We start from the raw sequence: 17,979 nt of genomic DNA, 5'->3' as shown, positions 1-17,979 counted from the left end.
TTGTTCGGTGTCCAGCTGAGATTGCCCCGTTTTTGTGGTCTTCTGTCAGGCGTCCTGCAGAATTGTAACCACCAGAACATCCTGTGGCATTTGGTGGAGCTCTGGGTGTTCGTGTTTACCACTTTGGAGCTCCGAAACCGTAAGTTACCATCTGACTCCTCAATGACCAACGATGTCGGCCCGTCGCAAACCACTCCCGCACCCACTGGTGTCCTGCGCTCTGGTGTGGTACGTCAGCGCGACCATACAATCTTCAGTGGCACCGACGATCACGACATAGATGACTGGCTTGCAGAGTATGACCGCGTTAGTGCGTACGACAAGTCGCACAACCGCGTGAAGCTCACCAACGTCATATTTTATCTGACCAATGTAATCACTCGCTGGTTCAGTGACCACAAAGCCGATTTTACCGCCTGGCCAGCTTTCACCGAGACCCTCACATCTTTTTTCGGTCATTTCTCTGTCCGCATACTCAGCGCTGAACACCGTTTGTGTGGTCTAGCTCAACAAAGCGGTGAGTCATTCCCGAGCTATATTATACACGACATGCACTTCTGTAAGCGCGTGAATGCGTTCATGACCGAAGCCGATAAGATAATGCATATGAAGCGCGTACATGACCATACCTTCCATATGCTCACGGCGAAGAACACTAAGACGGTAGCTCAAGTAATGAGCTTTGTGAAAGTTTCGATGAGCTGCGCAAACAGCGCATTTCGACTCTTTGTGCCATTAGCAAACCGTAGACCTCTCGGCCTTAGAGCCTAGATGTGTCGGTGCTGATCATTTCTGTTTGCTGCCGCAGATTCAGCAGTAAATTTGAGATGTGACTCTCCAGTTATCTCTTGTGGCCTGTGTTGCTAAGCCTGCTTCCACACTAGACCTGTCGCTCGGTCATGTGATCCAAGTGCATGTTGCTTAGGAGCTCCCACCTCCCTCTCAACCGCCGCATGTGACTGCACCTCTGACTTACGCAGCCACTCTCAACCGACCGACCGCTCTATCGATGCCTGCTACCGCCAGCCCAGCCACGCACTTCTACTCGTCTTGACGTCCGTTACGCCAGGTTCACGTTCCGTTGTCGCATGCCGGACCTTATATTAACCTCTGGCGTACTCCACTTTACCATCCCGTCTACCTGTTTCTCATGCGGCATTCCGGGCCACATTACGCGCTTGTGTCGCCGCCATGGATTTTATTTTAGTCAGGAGGCGCCGAAGCTTAGCCATCTTCCCCAACCACCTTCAAATCATTCTATCTCTGATCGCACGGACTCGGTATTCACGCCGCCCCGCCTTCGGTTCACGTCGGTCTCCTCCTCACCGCCGTTTTCTTTCACCAATGCTTAGCCGTTCCCGCTCTGGCCAGGAGCAAAACTGCCAGTCGCAGTTTCTTGAGCAACAACTGCACCGTCCTCGAAGTTTTTAAGATCTCAGCTTTCCTGTCCTAACGACGTCACAGTATTTGTCGAAAGCGTCGCGATAACTGTTCATGTCGATAGAGGGACTGCCGTATCTGTCAAAAGTAAAGACCTCAGCCGCAAACTGAAGAAAGTGACCATTCCTATTTCCAATTTTTCACTACTCCCGGCAAGCTCGCAGCAAGTCGAGCCTTCGACCGCTTTACAGCCCGTGTTATCATCCAATGCACACTATATTTTGTAGAATTCATCGTTCTATGCTGTGCTTTGCATGACATTACTCTAGATTGGGGATTGCTGCGCATCATGCTGTTCTCGATGGTGCTGGTGCAAACTGCCTTTGTCTCCGTTCAGCGACGCCAGCGTCGATCTCCCTAGCCATTCTCTTAAAGTGGTCGTCGCCACTGAAGCCATTATCTCGCCTTTCTCTGCCGCCTTGATGTCAGTTTCTTGTGCCTCGACTACTGTTTTTACACCTTCTGAAGATTGTACACAACGGCAGAACCTTCTACTCCCGTTTTCCGTCGTCACACTCGCCGATAGTTCCGCAACTATGTATGTGTAATTGATTTCGCTGTACTTCAACTTTATTACAGGGGGAATGTTTCGCGCGTCTCAGCACCTTTGATGTCATTCTGCCATTTCACCTAACTTCTGATAAGGCACTACTGCCTATCGGTGCCGTCACTTTTGTTGCCGCCCCAGCCTCAGGTTCCCAAGGAGTTTTCTTGTGTACCACTGATGACGCGCGTACGCCAGCTCAGCGAATTCAAGTTATATATATATATATATATATATATATATATATATATATATATATATATATATATATATATATATATATATATATATATATATATATATATATATATATGCTAGTGTAAACCAGCAAACGTAGTGGTTGTGCAACGCTCCATATATATATATATATATATATATATATATATATATATATATATATATATATGGAGCGTTGCACAACCACTACGTTTGCTGGTTTACACTAGTTGACGCGACCTACCATGCCCTGCATCACAACTTCCAAGAAAACAATCAACATCCAGAAGTACTCGGTAGCTACTGAGGACGTCCCCTTTTAAGTGGCTCCGGTTCTTCGAGGTGAAAGCTGCAGCCGCTGCATAGATGGAATGAGAGAATCTGTCATTTCTCCAATTACCTTGACGGCTGGGGCTTGGGATGCTACCTGACTGATCTATTTGACACTGGTGCATCTTAGGAGACCTTCAATACATGTATGGCGCAACCTTTTAGAAGCGCCATTGCGGATCCTTTCCGTCAGTTCATCCACTTTTGGATAAAACCGAGCCAGAGCCTGATGGACTACTACAATAAAATAATGTGTGCAATGCCGACCTAAAGGACGCACACCTTATATCAGGGCTCATCTACGGCCTTCCTGTCAATACGGAGATGGCTCTTGCTGGGCTTAAGCGGTCTGCGCCAGCCACTTGGCTTTTAGCTGCGCTGTGAGTAGACTAAACTACACAACGAGCCCAATCACAGCATGTTCTACCAGGTTGAAAGAAGCTCATCAAAGCAGCAAGCGGCAGTATCAATCATCGTCCACCTGATAAGCCGATACGAACACCCGCGTCCGAATACAGGGACTGCGTAATGGATGGCTCGCCCGAACAAATGAAGTGGCACAATAAATATCCACGACGCACAGGCATTTCCGCCATCGCTACCAACGAGAGAAACGAGGAAGGTGGCCCAAAGCGCTGGTAATTCAATTTGATGCACTAATTAACTGGTACCCAGTCAGCGTTCCTCGTGATACGGGAGCCACAACTGCCTTTATCAGCCAAGCAGTGCTGGCGGCCATTCACCTACATATAATGAGATTTATGAATCAATGTTCAACAAATTACCTCATCAACGGAAATTTTGGCTCGAATCAATCTAAAGATACAGATCGGAAAAATCACAAAGGGAATTCAGGCACATGTTCTGCAAGGCATGAAGAGCAACCTACTTTGTATTGGACAGTGCTTGTCTCTAACTTGTCACCGGATATTGACACCCTGACTCTACGCCGAGGGCATGACATTCTCCACCCTAACCCACAAAACCATTCCACCGCTAACGTACACACTTGTTTGCAGGAAGTTCAAGTTTTCGATTTAGTGCATCTAAACGAAACTCAGAGATTGGCTTTGGAGCAGGTTGCGCATAAGTACGAAGACATTTTTTTGCAAATTACAGATTGACGTTGGATGCATTATTAGCCAACTGCATCGAATTCCTATCACCAACAATGTTCCTACCCGCAAGCCTCCCTATCGCTTCTAGAAGCGATAGCAGGAGGGTGAATCTCGGCATGGGGGCTGCCATTCGTTGTTTTCGAGCAGACGCTCATTCGACCCTAGCGCCAAGGTCCCCTTCAGTTACGGCCCTAACCAATGGGCTACGCAGAAGCAAAATGGCGGCGCACACGATTGTTTACGTTGTCATGGCAACAGGAAGAGCAGCCGCGCTGCGCCTCCTCTCCCAAACATTTTTCTTTTCTTTTTGTTTTTTTTATGACGAGCCGCTTACTTTTTGTTTTTACCCGTACGAGGCGCGTTTCTTCTTTTTTATCGCGCGCGTGCTACGGTGCACCACGCGCCATCTCGCAACCAATGCGCGCGCTACGCAGCGCATTGGCATTGCTTGCGAGCTGGCCCGTGGTGCGCCGTGGGCTACGCGTTGGCACGCACGCAGTCTTGCCCATACTTATATTATACCAGCATGTGCCGGGACATAAAAAAATTCCCCTTCCAACACAACAGATCTTTGGTGTCGCTTTATTGACTTCGTTTCCGAAAACAAAATTTTCTTATAACGTGGTGTCATACATGCTCAAATATGAGCAAAAGTGAAAGGTGCATGACATATACAAGAGTACTAAACACAAAACTTTACAGACGGTGAAATAACAAAAGAAAGTGCTACAAAACGCGAAGGCCGTTTCATGTACACACACATAAAAAAACTAGATTTTTATATAAGGCCCTCAAGACCGAGATGTAGACGAGCTTCTGATATATGCACTAAGATATTGCACAAAACTGGACGACGTGTATGACATACTCATGACAACAATAGAAAGAAAAAATTCAGTGGTAATCGGACAACCAATGGCATGCAAAACACAAAAAGGCTATAAAATGCTAACCTTGTTTGATTGAGAGCCATACAAAAAAAAGCTTACTTATAAATCTGCCCGAAAATATATGAAATGCGTGACATGTTCATCACTGCTGAACAAATTGAAAAAGACATGGCATAACAAAAATAACATTGTACTAAGAACTGAAATACACATTATCACATTATTTTGCACTTGGCCACAACTTGAGTAACAGTGGCAAGGGGAACAGAAGGTAGTCGGCTTTAGCAGCAGCACATAGAAAGCACTCGCAGAAAGGCTTATTCCTCAATCAAACACCAGGTAAAATAAGTCAACAACATGACTTTTCTTTCGACCGGAATGCAATGCTTAGCCATAAAATTACATCACTTAAGGCACTAAGTCGTATCTACTGGGCACTCGTTTGTATAATAAACACGAACTGCAAAAAATCTGCATGTAGGACACTTGCAATGCTCATGCTTTCCAGAAGAAAAGGAAAGTGTATCATGCCTACACATGAAGGTTGTTCGCGCGGTTTTCCCATCGGCGCTTGCTGAGATAGTACGCAAACAGGAACAGTAATTTTTCAGTTGTTAGTACGTTTGTGCACGTGGCACACAGAAAAAGCACTGAGAGCGGTATGGAAAGCTGGGCAAGTTACTGAAATCGCAGAATGAGACTTGGCACGGAAACACACAAGTCATAGACCAGGTGACAATGAGGAGGAACATCTATTTGTCAGCTTTCTCTGCCGGCAAGAGGGGAGTGTAGCACAATCAAGGCGCAACGACGTCCGGAGGCTCATGGAGCACACACATGGACAGGGCTGTGTTCGTGTACATGCGTCTCCTGATGTCCTTGGGTCTGTGCGCTCACCTGTTGTCTTTAGGCACCCGGAACAACCTTGCGGGGCTTGTTTTTGAGGTATTTGTGCACCACTACACGATGCACGAGCGGTACGAGTCGTGAAACGGGCGAAACATTGGGGAGCACAAGCACACAGCTACCGAGGACCAGGAAATTAATGGAACTACCCACGCGGGTGAACGCACAGCAGCGCACGCTTCACAATAGGAGCAGATAACGAAAGATGAAACGTCATGCAGCGGGCTGAGCTGGCACCGGGCCGGTGGGGCCGCAAGGCGAGCGCGCGGAGACAGTCGAAGGTGAGGGAGTTGAGAGGGAGTAACGAGGGAGGGCGATTGGAGAGGAGTTGTGGGGAAGGGCTCGGTCACCTGGCGCGTGCGCGAGACGATCCACGAAGCCATGCTAGGGAAACGGATTTTCGGGTTGGCCCAATACAGAGATGGCGACAATTACCTCTGCCACCGAAACCGGGGAGTTTCCACCCACTGACGATAGCGTCGAAATTTACAAGCAAATCCACGTCCTTCACATACAAGGCCTGATACGACTACCTACGTCACCTTAAGGTGCACCGGCGCTTCTGGAGGAAAAAAGGAAGGACGCAGGCGTTTCTGCATAGATTACGGCAAGCCAAACGCAGTTACATTGCCCCACTGCCAATACTTTCCTCACATCAATGACGTTCTTGTATCTAACGGAAAATCGACGTGCTTCACGACATTTGACATAACGTCACGTTAGAGACGTGACGTTGCATCCAAACGACATTCTGAAAACGGCCTTTGTCACACGTATCGGTCACTACGAATGGCTTGTCATGCCTTTTTGTCTCCGGAACGTTCTAGCCACTTTCGAACAGAATGTCAACTCCATCTTGACCAAACACCGCTTGACGCACGTCACAAACTACTGTGATGACATTGTTGTCTATTCTGAAGCTTTCCTGGACCATCTGAAGCATCTAGATGCCGTTCTAAACGCCTTTAGAAGCGAATGACATAAGCTGAAATTGAAGAAATGTCTGTTCGCAAAAGTCTCCATTGAGTATTTGAGACACAAGGTTGCAGACGGCACCATCACTCCAAAAGGAATCAACGTGGAGGCTTTCCCTCGCTTTCACACCTAAAGATATACCGCGTTTTCTCGGCACCGTCAATGTTTACCGTCGGTACATCGCCTGTTTTAGTGAAATTGCCCACCCACTGACACGCCTACTATGCAAAGACTCAAGGTTTCAGACGGCACCATCACTCCAAAAGGAATCAACGTGGAGGCTTTCCCTCGCTTTCACACCTAAAGATATACCGCGTTTTCTCGGCACCGTCAATGTTTACCGTCGGTACATCGCCTGCTTCAGTGAAATTGCCCACCCACTGACACGCCTACTATGCAAAGACACCACCTGGAACTGGGACATGGGGGCGAAATGCGAAAACACCCGTGTGCTTAGATTTAGGTGCACGATAAAGAACCCCAGGTGGTCGAAATTTCCGGAGTCCTCCACTACGGCGTGCCTCATAATCAGAAAGTGGTTTTGGCACGTAAAACCCCAAATATTATTGGAACTGGGACCCTTACTGTGAACTGGCTTTCACTCAGCTTATGAAATCTGTAATGGAACTGTCTATCCTTGGCATCTACGATAGCGCCAAATCTTGTGTGCTCTACTGTGGTGCGTCCAACAAAGGCATCGGCACCATCTTTGACGGTCGGGAGCATCCATTTGAATACCATTCAAGCAAGCAGCTCAAACTTGACATGAATTACGCCATCACATAACTTGAATGTTTAGCAAATATTGATGCCATCAATAAATGACAATGTTATCTACACGGTCAACGTTTCACCCTGATCACCGATCACCCGGCTTTGTAGTGGCTTAAACACATCAATAATCCTCGAGGCTATCTGTTTCAATGTACCTTGAAACTCTGCATGTAGGACGTAAGCATCTAACACAAATAAAGTAATAACATCATCAAAGCCGATGCACTATCTAGAAGCCCTATTATTCCAGTCTTATCTGCTGAAGAACTGCGAGAGCAAACCCACGACAAACCGCCTTGGAAGCCTACCATTGACAATAGAATGACCATTGTGATGGCCAGAGGGTTACGAAAAGTCTACATTCCTTTCGCTCTCCGTTTGTCTCTTCTTCAGAAGACTCATGACGCTTTCGGTCATGTCGGAGTTAAAGAAAAGGACATTGCGACTTCTCTCTAGACAATATTATTGGCCTGATATCGTCACCGACGTTTGCGAATACGTTCGTCACAGCGACACCTCCCAACACTGCAAGAAAATGAATACTAAACGTTTGGTTCCTTGGAGTCGGTACCACAAGCGGAACAAGCATTTGATCTACTTGCCATGGACATTATCGGAGGGTTTGCCAACTATGGTTGTTCCAGAAGATTCGTTCACTTGGCCGCTGGCCATGTCACCTGTTATGTGTGGGCATTTGCACACAGAAATGAGACCTGCAAAGCCTACATTTCCTGCCTGAAGAGTATCTTCAGTGTCGAAAAGCCTCGGAAGTTCCTTTCCGACCGGGGCGCAAGATTCACCACCGGTGAATTCATGTAATTCCTCAAACACAATAACATTTATCGGGTTTATACAATTTCACAACACCCACAGTGTAATGGCTTAAATGAGCGCACTAATCAGTCCATAGTCACTCCTCTCCACTGCGCGATCAACGACGGACCCCAAAAACCATGGACGCGTCTCCTCCTTGACGTCGTCGAAGAGTGCAACATAACACCCCACGAGGTAACGGGCTATCCTACCCGTTTCCTTATGTATGGTACACCATCTTACCCCCATCTCCTCTGCGACGTTGTCGAGAACCTGCAAGAAGCTCGTGCAAATGCGGTCCGCAAGTCTCTGGCGTATCACGAGAAAAACAAGCTCATATATGACAAGAAATTGCTTCCCTCTGAGCTTTAAGTGAGGGACTCTCATTCCATACGAGACACATCGGCATTCCAACCACACTAAACTCAGTACAATAATGGAAGGACCGTATACGACCAGACCCAATGCTTTAAACTTCGAAATCGACCACAGTGTGGCCCCACTCGGTCGCCAGATTAACTTCGCTAATTTGGGGAGATTAAGACGATATGGTCCTCCCCTACACCTACGACTCTCTCGGAGGGAGGGAGAAGCATGTGAGGAGCAGCACAACGGCTGTGCGGTGCGATAATGGTGGAAGACGCAGACGAGGTTTCCAATAAAGATGGGGCTTCGCAAAACCGCCATGGCTCCTGCGTGGCAAAGATATATATATATATATATATATATATATATATATATATATATAAGAGCGTGGTATTATCGCTGCTCTACGCCTGTTGGCTGAGCCATTAAAAGCCATCTGGAAATAAACGTACGCTTCTTATTTCCCGTAACATCATTGGTGGAGGTGCACGGTCATCACTTGCGCAAGACGGTGCTCTGCAGCGGACGTAATCTTGCCGCCATTTCATCCGAAGAAGAGCATTTAGCCACGGCCCCGTCGTAGCCACCGACGGTCATCCTGGTCCAGCCTCGCGACCCTGGCATGTTTTTAGGGATCGACAACATTGATGTCGATGACTGGTTGCAGAATTACGAACGGGTCAGCGCACACAACAGGTGGGATAGCACGCTTATGCTGGCCAATATAATATTCTACCTCAAGAAAACAGCACGGGTCTGGTTCGAAACACACGAAGAAGAAATTACGAGTTGGGACCAGTGCAAACAGAAGCGTAGAGATTTGTTCGTCCAGCCCGTCGGCCGCCAACGTGCTGCGAACAAGGACCTTGGGACCCGTGTACAGACGTTCACTCAATCTCATGTTGCGTGTATCCAGGACGTCCTCGCCCTTTGCCGCAAAGCGGATAACAATACGGCAGAGGCAGACAAAGTCAGCCATGTTCTAAAAGGCATCGCGGACGACCCGTTTAACGTGCTTGTTTACAAGAACATAACAACCGTCAATGAGATCGTTAACGAATGTCGCCGCTTTGAAGACGCGAAGAGTCGCCGCAAATTTCAACAGTTTACGCGTCTACCTAATACCGCAGCCTCACCGACGTGTGAAGACATTCGCCCACCGCGTGAGCCCACTTCCTGCGAGAACGTCGTATGTTTCGTTCGGTGAGAAATCGAAGCAACGTCTGCTGCGACGCCAGTGACACAGTGCTCTGACGATTCCCGGCCGCTTGTGTCTCTCATTCAGTCGCTAATTCGCCAAGAACTTGCCAATGTGGGTCTTCCGTCCATCTGCCGTCCTGACATTGCTTCGTCTGCTGCCTCTGCCCCTGTTCACCGGATTCAATACGGTCCATATCCGAACTATTGCTACCCGGCTGAATGGCGCACAGATGACGATAGACCCATCTGATTTTACTGTGGGCGTGTGGGCCACATCTCTCGCCACTGTCGAAGTTCGTGGCCAGCCCACTCTAGACCAAGCTACCGCCGCTCCCCACTGAATCCTCGCCCGCCATCACTCTCGAACGAGGTTGAAGACGCTCCTGACAACGCTCGAGCCACGGCGGCCTGGCGCTCGCCATCACCACATAGTCGCCGCTCCCCTTCGCCGCGGCTGCGTCGCTCTCCATCCCCAGCTTACCGTCGCCGCTCTCCCACGGAAAACTAACTCGGGCAGCTCCTGGAGGTGACGCTGCTCTGGAAACCCAGCCTGAAATTCCACTGCTGGCCCTGCCTACTAATCGGAACCTTCTAGACGTCGACGTGGCTTGTTTGCCCGTTACAGCACACATCGTCACTGTAGCCCAAATCTCCATCATGCGCGCGGAACTTCGAAGGCGCTTAAAGAAATTACTGACTCCTGCTCCGACTCGACTGCTCCAGGTCGCCGTCGGTGGAACACCGGCTGTGCTTGGAATGTGTACTGCTTGTGTCAGTGCCGCCGGTCGCCGCACGTCCGTTTTGTTTAGTGTGCTCGAATGTTGCCCTCACAATGTGATCCTCGGACTCGACTTTTTCGCCACCCATCCTGCTCTGATTGACTGTTCTACGGCGTTGTATACCTTGACCTACCACTACTGTTCCCGTTGACCTACCTGCTCAAGCTCCAACTCAGCTGTGTTCCGAGGATTTTATACGCCTGCCATCTCTTGCAGCAACCTCCATCCCTGTCTTAGCCTGCCCCCCTGTACCTCACGGAGACTATGTCCTTACTCCCGCGACTTCTGTCCTGCTTTCTCACAATGTCTCCTTCCCGCACACCATCGTTTCTGTTGCGGACAATCAGACATGTCTCCCCATCCTAAATTTCGGACAGTGCCCACAAGTACTTCCTCGAGACATGTCTCTTGACACATTGTCTCCGACGCACGAGTGCCACATTCCCGTTCTTTGTGTTGCGCCGTCTCCGACTAATGCTCATTGTGCGCCTTCTGCACCAGTCCCGACCGACGACTTTACAAAGATGATTGCACCGGACCTTTCAACCCAACAAGCCGCAGAGCTCCGTGGCCTCCTCGAGTCCTACTCCAAAATTTAGGTCTGAACGATCGCCCTTTGTGTCAAAATACGGTCGTGAAGCACCGTATAAATACCGGCGATGCAGCACCTGTTCGCCGACGCCCATACCGGGTGTCGCCGTCTGAGCGACAAGTCATCCAGAGCGAGGTTGACAAGATGCTTGCCAAAAAGATTATTGAACACTCTTCCAGCCCGTGGGCTGGAAGAGTCCCCTGTTGTTCTCGTCAAAAAGAAGGATAACAGCTGGCGATTCTGCGTTGACTATGGTCATCTAAACACGATCACCAAGAAAGATGTATATGCACTTCCCCGCATTGACGATGCTCTGGATTGACTCCACGGCGCCACTTATTTTTCATCTATAGACTTTCGCTTTGGATATTGGCAAATTGTCGTGGATAAAATGAACCGTGAAAAGACCGCATTCGTCACACCAGACGGCGTATATGTGTTCCGGGTAATGCCTTTTGGCTTGTGCAATGCCCCGGCGACCTTTGAACGGATGATGGACATGCTCTTACGTGGTTTGAAATGGTCCATCTGTTTGTGCTACTTGGATGACATCATCATATTCTCTTCAACTTTTGCGACTCATCTTGAAAGACTTTCATCTGTTCTTCCTGTTTTTCGCACCGCTGGCTTACAGCTCAACTCATCCAAGTGCCACTTCGGTCACCGCCAGATAACGATGCTCGGACACCTCGTCGATTTGTCAGACATTCGCCCCGACCCCGCTAAAGTTCATGCTGTGCAGAATTTCCTCGTACCAACTTGTGCCAAAAGTTTTCGCAGCTTTATTGGCCTTTGCTCGTACTTCCGCAGGTTTGTGGAAAATTTCGCCCATGTTACCCGTCCCCTGACTGACCTCCTGAAGAAAGACGTTCCTTTCTGTTGGGGCTCTGAACAAGCGTCTGCTTTCTCTCAGCTCATCACGCTACTCACCATACCTAATGTTCTCGCCCATTTAGATGCCTCCGCTCCGACAGAAATCCGCACTGACGCCAGTGGCTACGGCATCGGCGCAGCTTTAGCTCAACGCCAATGTAGGCACGACCGCATCATCGCCTACGCCAGCCGCCTCCTGTCTCCCGCAGAGCGCAATTACTCGATTACTGAGCGCTAGTGTCTCGCCCTTATTTGGGCGGTGGGCAACTTCCGATCCTACATACGTGGTCGACCAATTACAGTTACAACCGACCACCACGCCCTCTGTTGGCTTTCCTCTCTGAAGGATACCACCGGACGCCTCGGACGCTGGGCCCTACGGCTGCAGGAATACACATACACTGTGGTATACAAGTCGGGTCGTCTACATGAGGACGCCGACTGCCTGTCTCGTCATCCCCTCAATGTACCGGACGGTTTAGTGGATGTCGTACCGATCTGCGTTCTTTCGCTCTCTGCCTTGCAAGACAATGGCGCTGAACAACGACGCGATGAGTCGTTACGCCCCATTATCGAACGCCTGCTCTCTGATCCGTCTGACCCACCCCTTTACATGTTCGTACAACAAAATGGCATCCTATATCGCCGCAACATGTACCCTAACGGGCCCGAGCTCCGAACCGTCATTCCGTCGCATCTGCGACAGATTGTACTGCAGCAACTGCACGACGTTCCCACCGCTGGACACGTTGGCATCGCGCGGACCTATGACCGAATTCGACGGCGGTTTTTGTGGCCCCGTCTCAACCGCTCCGTCCGGCGCTATGTTGCCGTGTGTGAGTCGTGTCAACGCCGCAAAAGACCAGCAGTGCCTCCTGCTGGACTGCTGCAGCCTTTGGGTATTCCGGCCGACCCTTATTTTCGCGTTGGCGTTCATCTTCTCGGACCATTCCATATATCAAATGACGGAAATAGGTGTATTGCTTTCGCTACTGACAATACAACTCGCTATGCCATTACTAGAGCCCTAGCGACCACCTGCGTTACAGACGTCGCTGATTTCTTGCTTCACAACGTTATCTTGCACCTCGTTGTACCTCGTCAACTTCTCACCGATCGCGGCAGATACTTTCTTTCCAAAGACATAGACGACCTACTTCGATGATGTGCTACTAAACACAAACTTACTACCGCTTACAATCCTCAAACTAATGGTCTTACCGAACGCCTGAACCGCACGTTAACTGACATGTAAGCAATGTATGTTTCCTCCGATCATCGCGACTGGGACATTGCTCTACCATTTCTCACGATCGCCTACAATTCCTCGAGCCACGACACAGCTGGCTATTCACCCTTCTATCTCATCTTCGGCCGTAAGCCGACTTTACCTTTCGAGACTCTCCTTTCGATTACACTCGACTCGCCGACAGAGTACACTCGGGATGTCATAGCCACAGCGACCCAAGCACGTCAGATTGCCCGTATTCGTCTTTCTCCTTCACAGACGCGCCAGAAGTGCCGTTACGATCAGCGCCATCACGACGTGCATTACGAACCAGGTGCTCTTGTGCTAGTTTGGTGTACAACTCGGCGTGTTCGTCTTTCGGAGAAATTCCTCTCGCGATACTATGGCCCTTACCGCATGCTTCGCCAGGTGACCCCTGTCACATATGAAGTGTCTCCGCTGGATGCCATGGTGCCTTCGCCTCTCTTTGACATGATCCACAGCAGCCGTCTCAAACCTTACGTTTCTCAGACCGATGAGCCGCACCGATAAGGTGCTTTTTCTGATGGGGGTGATGTCACAGTCGGTAATGTCGGAAGAAGAGAACGATGATGGTGGCCTTGGAGACGGCGAAGAAGAGTAGTATTATCGGTGCTCCACGCTTGTTGGCTGAGCCATCAAAAGCCATCTGTTAATAGACGCACGCTTCTTCCTGCCCTTAACACTATATATATATATATATATATATATATATATATATATATATATATATATATACACATTTCTGCATCGTGGATACCATTATCATCTACCGTCGCACCGCTTTTGCTGTGACACTTGTTTCAGAAGCGGCTGCTAATGCTGAAGAATGTCTCCAACTCGCTCGCTCGTTCAGCACCCAACATCAGTGGCGCCAAACATCTCACAGTCACTCATTCGCTTCGAGTGCCCGCTGTTCCCCCCGCATGCATGTTTCCAGAATGGTATTCCCAGGAACAACTTCACCGCGTTGAGCGGACGTAAGTGCGTCATCAACGGTATGCAAGAAAACAACTGGGGAACCTGAGGCTGGTGCCGCAGCAGAAGTGAGGGCACTGATAGGCAGTAGTACCTGAACGGAAAGTAGGCCAAATGGTAGAATGGACTGTGGTCAAATGTGTCGAGCGCCGTCTGCCGGGATCCGGTAGCCAAACAGGCACTTGTAGGTTCAGTGCAGGTACAAAAAGAAGAATGATTTATTTGCTACTTATCGACCGGGGTCCGGCTTTCGAAAGGATAAAAGGAACGGTGAGTCGTCATGCTTAAATGCATACATGGCATAGGGGTCACCTCTATGCGCTCATCTGCTGCCAAGACATATTGTTGCTGTAAGGAACTTGCACTCGTGACGAATCAACAGTGCATGTCGAGAGAATTAGCCACCGGTTGGTTGTAACAGATTCGCAGAGCAACACTATATACTGTAAAAGCGGTTTTTTGCTGATGCGAAGGTTCGTGAGTGGTGGCGTTGGCTAACACTTCCAAAGTTAGCTCTAGTAGTAGAACATTCCAAGAAATTTTATGGGAAAATGGTGCCGTGGTAGCTTCATTGCTAACATCATTGCACGCGTAATGCGAAGACATGGGATCGTTCCCCACCTCTGGCTGATTGTTTCTTTAACGACTTTCATTTCCGTTTATTTATCATTTCTTTAATTCGAATAGTAAGCACAAGCAATTTCTCCCATGTTGCCCTTCGTGACTTTGTTTGTTGGCTTCTTTTGATATTACTAATAAATATCGGGCTACTCGGTTAACTCCTTATATAGGTATATCGACACATAAAGCTTTAAGGCACGCCGTCGTCGGTTGCGGCTGATTATAATAATTTATCCGAACCCGTCCCCTGATCGTTAGATTAAGTGCAACAAGCTAACTCGTGTTTCAGATATCATTAGGTGGCTCCCCTCACCCCCCCCCCCCCCACGCACACAAACAACGGTGCATGATGCTAGAAGCGCAACGTGAAATTTGTTATTGCCGGTATTGCCCAGTGCCAGCCTTCTGCGCAATGCCAGCTTGTATGCGCAAGCCATACGCGCTGCCCCATTCGTCGTATGCTACAGCTCTTCGCGGTGAGGCACGAAAGACAATCCTCGCTGCCCATTCAGGGGATACGTAATAGAGAAAAACGTTACTTAAGTGGCTGATGCTTTCAGAAACAAAATTTTGCCGGAGCTGAGATTTTGCTAGATTTTCCAGCGCGCCACCGAAAGCGCCGAGTTTCAGAACAGAGAGGGGGGGGTCACAAATGGCATAATTCGCCCCCTTCCACTTTTTACAATGCAAGGGCAAGTGCCCCCCACCCCCTAACACTCCCGCGCATTGTAAAAGCGCCTATGCCTAAATATTTGGCTCTGGAGTTGGTGTACAGTTGACGCTAATAGATTGAAGTCGGATACTGTGACTTGTTCTCTATATTGAACACTAGATATACATTGGACCCATGGTAATGTATATTAACTCACTCGTAACGAACTGGACATTGAATACATCATGGTTATGCCTCCTAAAACTTCCGAAATAGTAACTTGTATACACCGGACTCGGGGCGTCCACTGCCGGCGCCAGAAAGCGGCTTGCGTGTCGCCGATGCAGCGTTCGGGGAGTCTTGTGGTGGAGAGAGTAGGCGGTTCTTCAGCGGAGGATGTGCTGCTGGGTCAACAGTGAGGTAAATGCGCTGGCGCAGGTGTACGCAATCTCGCACATCGAGAACGCCATCATTCTGAAGCCCAAAGACAGTCCAAGGCAAAGGCAAAAATTACTCCTAACATAGCGTCGTCATGTATTCACAATATGTATCCATTTGCATTCGTCTTTTTCTCTTCCTAACGACGAACTGTCGGCAAAAGCAGCAACGCACTGCAGGGTGCGTTGACGCAAATTTTCCTTCTTGCACAGGTCTCGTCGCGCCATTTCTTCCTCGGCCAAGAATAAGGCAAAGCCCAAGGGCTCGGCGCCTTTGCGAAAAAGCAGCAAGGGAAGCAAAGGGGGAAGAAGCAGCGAGAGCAGCCGCGCAAGCCGCAAGAAAGGCCGGAAGCAGAAGCGGTCTCCCCCCTCGGAAGAATCTACGTCATCATCGGAGGCGAACCGAAAAAGAAAGGGGCGCGGCAAGAAATCGGAAGCTACGACAGATACGTCCTCGTCTACGGACGGGGAAAGCCGTTCGTGAAATGCGACCGCCGGTGGCGCTTCCTCGGGGCTTCCAGGTGCTGCATCGTATTGTCCATGGAGATTATTGGCGAAGAAACGAACGGGAAGAAATTGAGGGTGGGAGCAGAAGGTGGGGAAAAAAAGGGGGAGTGAGGAAAAAAGCTTCGCCTGACTCACTCGAGGGCTCCAGTATGGCCGTCAGTGCGGCGATGTACGCGATCATTTACAATGACCGTGCGCGCCCCTTATCGCGTGTCGTCCACTTCCCCTGTCGCTATTTGTAAACGCTCGCGGCACTCTTCTCGCTTCACTCTCACCTCGAGCTATTTCGGACACGCTGCACTTGGAAGCCCTAGGACGCGGCCGTGGTTGTCGCATAGTAATTAGTGTGCCCTGTGAAATAATAATAATATTTACCGAATTCCTTCTGTCCGTTACGATGCTTTCAAATCCATATCTGCTGTTGAATTGTCGCACCAGAATTCGGTGCTGTAGTACACACATCAAAATTTAAGGGAACTTCCTAACAAAGCCGACGTGCTGCTCGAAACATATAAGAATAACAGAATGATTCGTTTGCCGAATTTGAAGGATTTACCTGAAGTAAGCAATGCAGTACAGTATACATGATCTTAAGTTTTACAGAACAACGTCATCAGGAAGAAATCATTATAGGGCCTTACATTATAAAATGCTCAATTACAATGCATAATTAGCGGGCAAGAGGAAATATATAATTAACACATACAATAGCGTGAAACAAACATTAAAACTGCGATAATGTACCTGAAGGGTATAACTGAAGGAAGGATGAATAAAAGAACTGGGAAAAGCAGGAGTAAAAAATAAGGGTCTGGATAATTACTGAAATGTCATTACATTATTTTATATATCAGTAGTAGAAGTGAAAATCATTAGCGTAGCGACTATCATCAAAAATTATTTACATTATTACGAAAAGAAGGAAGTATATGGGGTGATTCTAAAGTAAACAAGTAATGAGCTCCAAAGAGATACACCTGAGAAAAAGCTTTGCTTTCCATAACTGCAGAAAGCTCTTTGTAGTATTAGGTTATAGTCACATACAAATCCTGTTTTGCTATAATTAGGTTTCACTACGGTACGGAGTTGGTGGTAGTATCACTACTGCGTACTCCAAAAATAAACAGCTCCTCATGAAAACGGGTTAGCTGAGTAACGGGAAGTTTATCAAGACTGCGGTAAACAGTCGCGATATGAATCCCACAGTGACTAAATAAAATGAGGCGCAATGTTTCGCCTTCTAATTAACCAATTCTAGTAAAATTAGTATTATATGTATTACTAAAACATAATGCACAGTAGTTGAGATGATTGTGAAACTAAGAATACTATACCGAACGTAGAATATGCAAAGAAAAATGGCTGCGCACTTTGTTAACCTCGGATTCTGAAAGCAGGCTTGTGTGTAAGCAATGTAATGCGCAAATAGGAAAACCTGAAATGTATTAATTCAAACAAATTAGGACTTGGTTGTAGGACATCCATTCGCATAAAGTATGCGATGGCTGACGAAAACTTCCAAAGAAAATTAAACGAAACACAACATATTTTGACATGTACCAATGCTGCAATCAGCGCGCAACAATTAACGACACAGAAGAAATGAACAAAAATATTATGCTGATCCAACGCACACCTTACAATATATGCGAAGCGAAACTTTCTTGAGGCATGTAATGAACTGCTTTAAATTCGCCCTTT

At 48.3% G+C, this 17,979-nt stretch overlaps 1 protein-coding gene across 1 annotated transcript in view; it reads left to right on the top strand.

Moving 5' to 3' along the window:
* The window catches only part of LOC142578432 (high-affinity choline transporter 1-like), a 164,995-nt gene extending 148,740 nt beyond the window's left edge, over window positions 1-16,255 (top strand). The window contains exon 11 of the mRNA XM_075687818.1: window positions 15,985-16,255. Within this exon, the coding sequence (XP_075543933.1) occupies window positions 15,985-16,255 (271 nt within the window). The remainder of the gene's footprint in view (window positions 1-15,984) is intronic.
* Window positions 16,256-17,979: the final 1,724 nt, after the last annotated feature.

The sequence above is a fragment of the Dermacentor variabilis genome, chromosome 4 (genome assembly GCF_050947875.1).
Source record: "Dermacentor variabilis isolate Ectoservices chromosome 4, ASM5094787v1, whole genome shotgun sequence".
In the NCBI taxonomy this organism is placed as follows: domain Eukaryota; kingdom Metazoa; phylum Arthropoda; class Arachnida; order Ixodida; family Ixodidae; genus Dermacentor; species Dermacentor variabilis.
Note: the sequence above shows the minus strand (reverse complement) of the source record. Positions and strands in the feature narration are given on the sequence as shown.